The 10000-nt window shown below is 48.1% G+C and overlaps 1 protein-coding gene across 2 annotated transcripts in view; it reads left to right on the top strand.

Annotated features, from left to right (window-relative positions):
• adgrd1 (adhesion G protein-coupled receptor D1) overlaps window positions 1-10000 on the top strand; it is a 62391-nt gene that overhangs the window by 10205 nt on the left and 42186 nt on the right. For both annotated transcript variants that reach the window (XM_035536264.1, XM_035536263.1), the window contains 6 exons: window positions 789-1046; window positions 3400-3476; window positions 5186-5347; window positions 5841-5897; window positions 6036-6156; window positions 7333-7440. In XM_035536264.1, the coding sequence (XP_035392157.1) occupies window positions 789-1046; window positions 3400-3476; window positions 5186-5347; window positions 5841-5897; window positions 6036-6156; window positions 7333-7440 (783 nt within the window). The remainder of the gene's footprint in view (window positions 1-788; window positions 1047-3399; window positions 3477-5185; window positions 5348-5840; window positions 5898-6035; window positions 6157-7332; window positions 7441-10000) is intronic.

The raw sequence follows: 10000 nt of genomic DNA, 5'->3' as shown, positions 1-10000 counted from the left end.
GTTCCAGTGTTACAGACAGACGTCTGTGCTTTGTTTGGTGATTTGGTAACTCTGATTGGACTTTGGTCAGTAGTGCTGGACTGAGGCTGCTGTGTGTTAGGGGTCAGTAGGGGAACTCATGGGTTTTCAATGCTTCATACTGTATTGTATATTGATTACTGCAGTGTAGATGCTGCCAAATCTCCTACCTCAATAATAAGAAATAAGCACAATAACACTAAGCAATGTTTTAATGAGGATGTATATTTTGTAGAATTTATTAAACTAGTTCAGAATGACAAACAGGATGAAAAATGGTTTTGAAATCAACAAAATATGCAAATACTTTGCTGTTATTTTGGTGGATATGCTGTTGGTTAAAGGTGTGTAGGATGTAAATATGATCTGTGGTGATGTCTTGGTCCCCAATCTGACTCTCACTCACTGTGTTGGGAATGGAAGGCCTGTATTCCGGCATTAATAATGCTACAGAAAACCTTCCCCAGATTTGCTGCTCACACAGAGGCCTCAGTAGATGCTGGGGTCAGTTTAGTCTCCACTCTCACAGCAGGGGGACGTCAGCCTGTGTTCCAGGCCTCAGGAGAGCAGCCTTCTTGAGGAGCTAGATCAGAGCATTTTAGTGAGGCCCCGTGGAGCCCAGGAGAGTCATTCCTCACCATCTCCGTCCTCCTGCTTTCAGGGGCCACAAGCGCTCTTTAAATTTAGGTTTCGGAGTGTATCTGCCAATCCTTGGAAGGTAATTCCATGGTCATTTCTCGTCAGGGTGATTTCTCTCTTTCTCTCTCCAGGACCTTTCTGGACACACATCCTCTTCACGTGGACTCAGGCCAAAGGCCTGAAGGTCTTCATAAACGGCACCTTCAATGTCAGCGACGAGAAAGGACCTGTGTCCCAAAACTACGGCGACACACAGACCGACCTGGTGATTGGCACCGGCAACAGCCACAGCTATGGACACTACGTGACCGGCGCCTTTGATGAGTTTGTCATTTGGGAGAGAGCTCTTTCACCCACCGAGATCTGCTTTTACTACAAGGCAGCCACAGGTAGCCTGTTCACCAGATTTACAACCTACTCATGTCCGCTGGCTTCGCATTTTCATAATAAATTACGTTTTTCTCACCATCTTCGGCCTCTTGGCTGGGCGACTGGAAGTTCCCCCTTTTGACCAGCCATCTGTGCTCATTTGTTCAGGTGCACTGGTCCCGTGGCGTCTCAGACCAGCCCGTTCAGACCCCTCAACACGTGGTGACCAGTGCTCAAATTTCAGCATTATTCTAGTATGCGCTGAGCATATCTTTCCCATAAAGCAGACCGTGTTCAGCACCAGTGTTAGGGACTGACCCATGCCTTGCACAGTTACAGGTGTTTCCTGGTCCCATCGCAAACGATTTTACAGCTCTTCATAAGAAAGTATGTGTGGGGCAGAGGGGTCCCCAAACTGTAGCAGCAGAACGCTTCCAGATGTTAAAATCAGAGAGTGTGCGCTCCGGGTCATATGCCCACCCCCACACGTGTGAACGGATGGCGTCGGTCTCACTCCACCGCCCCATTCAAGCCAGGGACAAAACGGAAATGAACGTACGAGCCCTTCGTCGAGCGCTGTCTGTCGTTACTGTGGTAGCGCGCTGTTGTGGAGCTTTAATTATATGACACTGCCATTCCTTTGATTCAAACAGTGAGCCAAACCATCTGTAGCATTGGTCATTTCATTTTCTCCGTGGTTATTAGCCAGAAGAGACGAGAATTCTTGGAGACCATTTCCCCAGATTCCACATTCTCCACATTCCACGAGCTCTCTTCACGTGCCGCAGACCGAAAGTCAAACATGACCCCAGCAGAGAATACTCTTTTCTACTGTAGCACCACCTGTTGACAAAGTGCTGAGCTTCATATCAGGGGGATTTTATTTGCATATGCGTACAGAGCTGTTTGGAGAGCCGTTAAAACACACGTGGTGTTGTTTCACGGAGCCGCACTGTTACCTTGCTACAGATTCTGAAGGGGTGCGTCTATAGCAGGATGGGAGTCAGGGGGAGGTTCCAGGAGGTTCCGGGAGCTTGTCCCTGTAAGGAGCACGCTCCCTTTGTCTCTTCCCACCGGATCTGCCAGGCACTGCCGGGTGCAGGAGACGCACCGCTCCCCAAGGCCGGACCCAGACGGAACGCCAGACACAGACAGGGAAGTCAGGAACGCTCCAGCCTGCAGTCTAAACTGCACGCGGGGTCGCTGGACGGGATGCCAGCAACGCTCCGGTTATAGATGAGAAGTGCTAACCCAGCACCCCGTACGTCACATGGCTTCACGCTAACGTATAATAGCATGGGCTGATTTGTGCCTCGTGCGTGGCGCAGCTTGCAGAAACCACTTTGTGGAGCCTTCACGATGGCATGGAGGATTTGAATTTAAAGGGCCTAAATTTGATCCAATTTAAAAGCCAGCCAGGTGACAGACTTTTAAGCGTAGGGCTTTTTCCAGCTTTCTCTCTCGTGTCAGTCATCTCGCGTACCTTTATAGCTTATTATTCTTAATGTTAAAATACTTTGGCAATTTCTTTCTCTTCGCCCCATCGCAGCTGTGGGCGGAGCTTCTCTGGCTATTTCTGGACAGGTGCTGGGCAGCGTTTATTTGGACCCAACAGCTTGTCATCACAAGTCTGTCAGTGTTTCCTGTTGCATAAAGCTGTCTGGCCCCGTGTAAGCAGCCTGTAGCACTGTTCCATGCTCATGTGTCTGCCAGGCCTCTCTCTCTCTCTCTCTCTCTCTTTCTCTCTCGCTCTCTCTCACTCTCACTCTCTCTCTCTCTCATTCCCTCTCTCTCTCTCTCTCTCTCTCTCTTTCTCTCTCGCTCTCTCTCACTCTCACTCTCTCTCCCACTCTCACTCTCTCATTCCCTCTCTCTCTCTCTCTCTCTCTCTCACTCTCTCTCACTCTCTCACTCTTTCTCACCTGCTCTTCCTGTCTTTCCCTCTCTGTATGCCTTTTTATGTCTCTCTCTCTCTCTCTCTCTCGCTCTCTCTCTTTCTCCCTCCCCCTTCTCCCTCCCTCTCTCTCTATCTCTCTTTCTCTGTTCATATCCCTCTTCTGCTGTATCTCTCTCTTTTTGATGCATCTTCAATAAAAGCATCAGACCCCACCAAAGCGCCAGCAGGCACGAATTACAGGCTGGTTGCGCAATCGGCTGTCATTCTCTTCCGAAATGAGCCCAATACGATGCTGAAAACTGGAACGCAGACACACTGGCCCACCCTTTGGAATGCCTCCCACGGATAAAGCAAAGATCCGTATCCTTCACTGGGGTGCAGGCATTTGTTCCTTATTAGAATAAGACCCATAGAAGAAAAATCTTCCCTTTGCTTTTAAGGATTAATATTCTTTTTGTTTGTTTGTTTGTCACCAGGTCAGAAAGCCAATTACCCTACAACCACTGACTCTCCCTCATCCTATGCCAGCTCCACAGACAGTATGGGTCTGCAGGTAAATGCGTTTACGGGCTACCCAGACTACCTCACTGCACTCAGTGCTCGGTCCAGCATGTCCTGCCGTGAGTGACCACACCGTGGAGAAGACAAGCTTGGGAGTCCCACTTATTAGCTGAGATGCTGTGAGCTCCACATGTCCTCAGACATCAGAACAGGGACCAAAAGCCAAACAAACGCAGCTGGCATTAGCGCATAATCAAAAGATCTCCTTTTCAAACGGCTTTTTTGCGATCCACTGAATCTCAGTCCCCACGGACTGGTTGAACTTAATGGTTGAACTTAATCCGAAGCCCAGGTGTATATGTATATGGAATACATGGAATACATGTGCTCCCTTCCCTGGAAAACTAGTCATTTGAGCCTGGAATGTGATGAATCACACAAAGTGGATCAATGTTTTGTGTCCCATGACATACAGCAAAAAAAGCAAGCCTTCATTTCTTTAGTTTGCTTTTCGTAAAAGAGTTTGAAATATTTTAGAACAGTAAATTTCCACTAGTGCAAACTAAGATTGTGTTTCAGTGAAATCCCAAATTTATCTCTCTATTTTAACTTCCTCATGACCAGGAGTCACTGGCTGTTGGCTGTAAGTGTATGGTAGCGTTTGTGTTCCATGTTAAGCGTGTCCTGTGAGAGCCCACAATGATTTGGTGGGATAGTGAGAGTGCTACTCAGCTGCCTCCAGCCTGGGGACCTCATTTGGCTGCTAGTAAATTAGTGTGGACATTCAAGACCCTGACACGTCCAATATAGCCCCCACAGAGCTGAGAGCAGATGCACACACACACACACACACACACAAACACACACATACACACACAAACACACACGTACACACACACACACACAGAGGCATTCTCTGACTATTAAGGGATTTTAAGATGTCAGACATAGCATTGCTGAGAACACAACAACATACACCCACATGCATATGCACACACATGCACACAGACATGCACTCACGCGTACACACACGTGCGCTCAAACATGTAAACGCAAACACATTGTACACAAGTCATGCATTCTCATATGATTAAGGAATTGAAAGCGCACACACACACACACACACACACACACACACCTTTAAGAGACCTACGCACAAAATCCTAACAGGAAAGGTGGAGTTCGGGGCCATAAACACAAACATCCATCTCTTGTGGAACTATTGTTTTCCTCCAGACTGCAGAAATGGAAAGAAATTGGATATTGAGCACGGTTAAGACATTTCTGCAGATTATTACGCCAAGAGGTCAGGAGAGAGAGCAACGGGGAGCGAGTGAGAGAGAGACAGAGAGAGAGAGACAGGGAGAGAGAGACAGCTGAAGTGTTCCCAGATTTAACATGGCTTCCTGTCCGGCCTGCACAGCTCAATAAGGCACTCCTGTCTGTAAGTTTTTTTGGACCGTTTCTTTTTCCAGATCAGTGATTGTGAATCACGAGTAAGTAAGTACTTATAATTTGTTGTAATCTCACTTGTAGCTGGACCATGTCACACCAGAAGATCTTTTTTTCATAAATTAACCCTGTAAGCTAAAACATATGTGGCCAATAAATGACACAAGCCTTGTCTCTTAAGTGATATCACGAATCTGATTCTGACCATTTGATATCTTTGTGGTGTGTGTGTCTGTGTGTGTGTGTGTGTGTGTGTGTGTGTGTGTGTGTGTGTGTGTTTGTTTGTGTGTATGTGTGTGTCTTCTATAGGTGGCCACTACCTTTGCCCATCTCATAGTCTCCAGCGTGTCAGATGAGGTTCCAGTGCTCCAGGACGTCGAGGTGCTGCCTGTTCTGGATTTCCTGCTGTCTCTGCCCTTCACCCTACCCAACAGGACCATTCCCCAGAATGCAGTCCAGAACCTCACCCAGGTACCGCCGAGAAACACATACACCTCCCTACTGGCATCCGCTGTTACGACGCGCAGACGGCCGTGTCCAATGTAAGCTCTGCCTCTAACAGTGTGTAGGTTTCAGTCGTCAACAGCAAGCCCATGGCCCTGCTCTGGTGGCCATTGGTTTGTCTGTGCAGGCTAAAGGTAGAATTATTGCAATGACACTGTATTCCTCATACATGAGAAGACACACACGTGTGTGTGTGTGTGTGTGTGTTTACTCTGGCTCTAAGGCTGGGGACAGTGTTCCAGTCTGTAGCATAAAGACAGCACACAGCTGTGACACGGTGAATCACATGACTGCCACATTTTGGCATCATCTTTTGTGTTTATGGACACATCGCAGAAAAGGGTGCACATCTCTGCTGAGCATGACCCTTTCTTAGAACTAAACTATTAGCCTAAAATCACACCCAAAACCAGGATTAATACGTTGAGTAAATGTATATTTGGTTTTCTGCATGTTGCAGTCCTTTCTGAAGAGCGTGGACGAGGTGATGTCGTCCAGCCGGAGAGAGGATGAGGAGGTAACAGGCTGAGACGAGGACGAGTGTTGGAATGTGGGACTGGTGGCCTCTGTGGACTGATCCTGTCCCATACAGATGACTGAGTGAATGGTTTTCCTGTCCCTATCAATGTGTGCGTGTGTGTGTGTGTGTGAGCAGTGGACTCCTGTGGTCAGTGGACTCATAGACACAGTGGACAAAGTCATGGTGCACATGGGGTCAAACCTTGAATCCAACCCAAGCTCCATTGTCTCCATTGGGGGGAAAAGCTATGTTGCAGGTGAGTATGTACACACACACACACAGACACACACACACACACACACACACACACACACACTCAAGTCTGTTATTGGACATTCCCATCTGCTGTCTTTCCCCTGGTTCACTGGTTGGCTCTGAGCATGGTTTGGAGGGGTCTTTATTTGTGTAGCACTTTTCCTTAGATTTCCAAACTTTCCAAAATAGTACTGTGGGGTGATGATGGGAGGAGGGAGTGGAGGGGTGAGGTAGCTCAACACTGGTGTCATCACGACCTCAGTGAGGTAGCTCAACACTGGTGTGATCACAACCTCAATGAGGTAGCTCAACACTGGTGTCATCACAACCTCAGTGAGGTAGTTAAACACTGGTGTCATCACGACCTCAGTGAGGTAGCTCAACACTGGTGTGATCACAACCTCAATGAGGTAGCTCAACACTGGTGTCATCACAACCTCAGTGAGGTAGTTAAACACTGGTGTCATCATGACCTCAGTGAGGTAGCTCAACACTGGTGTGATCGCAACCTCAGTGAGGTAGTTAAACACTGGTGTCATCATGACCTCAGTGAGGTAGCTCAACACCGGTGTCATCACGACCTCAGTGAGGTAGCTCAACACTGGTGTGATCACAACCTCAATGAGGTAGCTCAACACTGGTGTCATCACAACCTCAGTGAGGTAGTTAAACACTTGTGTCATCACAACTTCAGTGAGGTAGTTATAAACTGGTGTCAGAGTGGCAGTGAGGTAGTTAAACACTGGTGTTAGATTATGATTATGATAAGAGTCAGACGGTCAGGCCTGTCCCTTGGGAAACACTTTTTAATTTTACATCCAGAGTTCAGAGCAGACACAATAAGAACATAAAGAGCATCTTTGCAGAGATTTGTCTCCAGTCAGAAGCCCAGAGACAGAGAGACGTTGAAGAGAGAGAAAGGCTTCGCGTTTGGTTTGGACACGGCAGGACATTCTGATGTTGATTATCTGGGTCATTGAGATGTGAGCTAGTTTGGCACTTTGGTAAGAAACATGCTTTGTTTGACGGTAATGAATCGAGTAGCCACTCCCATCCCTGTCATTTACACCCAGGTTATAACGCAGCAGGTACAGGTGGGGAGGAGCAGTGTTGTTGAGTCATGTTCAGTCATGTTCAGTCATGTTCAGTCTGCTATCTTCTCTCTGCTCTGATGTAGACTACTCTCTGATGAAGATCCCTCAGAACTACAACCTATCCAGCTATAGGTTTCCCCCAGAGGGCAAGAGCTATATCTCTGTGCCTGGAGAGGCCTTCACAATGCAGTGTGAGTGAATGCACACACACATACACACACACACACACACACACACACGTACACAATTAGTATCCTCTCCCCAGTACTGTGCTGCCCTGAGGGTTGTTTGATTGACAGGCGTAATCAGGGAACAGCAGCAAGGCATCAGAGTTGATTACAGTGCTACATTCCAGCCACCTACTTTACCTTAGCCAAGTTACTCACACACACACTAGACCCCCACCTTCTTATGAAAACATTCAGCCTGTGTGTGTGTGTGTGTGCATGTGCATGAGTGTGTAAGTTACAAACTGAGAAAAGAATAACACTAGGTTGCTGAGTTGTGTGTGTGTGTGTGAGAGAGAGAGAGACAGAGAGAGAGAGAGAGATAGAGAAAGAGAACGATTGAGAAATGGAGAGAAACATGTTTTCTCTGTGTGTGTGTGTGTGCGCGCGTGTGTGTTTGTGTGTGTGTGTGTGTGTGTGTATGTGTGTGTGTGTGTGTGAACGTTTCTGTGTTGTGTGAAAGTGAGAGACAAAGAAAGAAACCAAAAAAAAAACACTAGAAACTGTGACATCTGATCTGAAAGTGAAGTGCTTACTGCAGTTTCAGCTTCAGAAGTGTGTGTTATGGTGGGGGAGAGTGTGTGTTATGGTGGGGGAGAGTGTGTGTTATAGTGGGGGAGAGTGTGTGTTATGGTCGGGGAGAGTGTGTGTTATAGTGGGGGAGAGTGTGTGTTATGGTCGGGGAGAGTGTGTTATAGTGGGGGAGAGTGTGTGTTATAGTGGGGGAGAGTGTGTGTTATGGTGGGGGAGAGTGTGTGTTATGGTGGGGGAGAGTGTGTGTTATGGTGGGGGAGAGTGTGTGTTATAGTGGGGGAGAGTGTGTGTTATGGTCGGGGAGAGTGTGTGTTATGGTGGGGGAGAGTGTGTGTTATGGTGGGGGAGAGTGTGTGTTATGGTGGGGGAGAGTGTGTGTTATAGTGGGGGAGAGTGTGTGTTATGGTCGGGGAGAGTGTGTGTTATGGTGGGGGAGAGTGTGTGTTATAGTGGGGGAGAGTGTGTGTTATGGTCGGGGAGAGTGTGTGTTATGGTGGGGGAGAGTGTGTGTTATGGTGGGGGAGAGTGTGTGTTATGGTGGGGGAGAGTGTGTGTTATGGTGGTTGAGAGGCTCATTAGCAGTACTGTTAGACTCATTGTTTGTTTGACTCTGTTCTAAAGTTCAGCTCCAGTAGTGTGGCAGTGAGTCTTCTGGGTGCTTTGCTCCAATCTGCCTCATTCCTACCATCCCCCACATTAGCCAATAGAACACAATTCTGAGGGTGGACACGTAACACAGTGCTGATACGAAACACCACTGACATGGACACACCACTGACACGGACACACCACTGACACGGGCACACCACTGACATGGGCACACCACTAACACGGACACACCGCTAACACGGACACACCGCTGACACGGGCACACCACTGACATGAGCACACCACTGACACGAGCACACCACTGACACGGGCACACCACTGACACGGACACACCACTGACACGAGCACACCACTGACACGAGCACACCACTGACACGGGCACACCACTGACACGGACACACCACTGACACGGGCACACCACTGACACGGGCACGCCACTGACACGGGCACGCCGCTAACACGGGCACACCACTAACACGGGCACACCACTGACACGGGCACGCCGCTAACACGGGCACACCACTACCCTCGGCATACCTCTGACACGGGCACACCACTGACCTGCTTCAGCCCACCAGTAGTGCATTAAACAGACAGACACGGAGATACAAGGGCACATGCTGGAACAGACTGCCGCCACATGACCGGCACACGGGCAGAACGCGTCAGAGAGCGAGGGTTATGGGTCAGGTCAGGAGATCATTGGAACAAACATCTTCAGAGCGGACGCCTGGGAGAGTGTTTAACAGGGCAGATTCCACTGAACTGATTCTATACACACACCGGGTTGGATAGCAATGGCTACAAAAAAGATCATTTCTGGCTGGTTATTACTATCATATTATTATTATACATCACATTTGTATTTGTTCTAAAAACTTACAGATTAAAGGAAGGTTAAACATTTATATGATGTGATGTTATTCAATGTTAATAATAATTATTACAAATTTTAAAAAAAACAGAGTGAATTCAAAGTTTATGTGAATTAAGCGGGTGTGTAAACACTGATGCGTATGGTGGTGTTTGTGTTGCGTGGTCGGCCGGGAGACACGTCCGTTCTTTGGTGTTTAAAGTGAATGCATTTGATCTTTGCGTCCCAGCGTTCGGTTCAGTGTTGGGTTCAGACCTTTGCTCTGACGGTGTGTGCAGTGCAGGTTTGTAACGCAGTGACCTTCCTTTGGAGGCAGGCTTAGCAATGAAGGTGCGTTTGGAATCTCCGAACGTGCAGGTCTCTCTGCCTTTCATCGGCAGTAGGGGAGTGTGAGTTCTCCTCACACACGTGTGTGTAGCGGGAACGTGTGAGGACGCTGTGCTGCCATTAGACCCACAGCGAGAGGGCCGAGTGAGGAGGCTGTGATAATAAACAAAGCCTTGCTGT

The sequence above is a fragment of the Electrophorus electricus genome, chromosome 18, assembly GCF_013358815.1.
Source record: "Electrophorus electricus isolate fEleEle1 chromosome 18, fEleEle1.pri, whole genome shotgun sequence".
In the NCBI taxonomy this organism is placed as follows: domain Eukaryota; kingdom Metazoa; phylum Chordata; class Actinopteri; order Gymnotiformes; family Gymnotidae; genus Electrophorus; species Electrophorus electricus.
The sequence above is the reverse complement of the archived record's forward strand: the minus strand, read 5'-3'. Positions and strand labels throughout refer to the sequence as shown.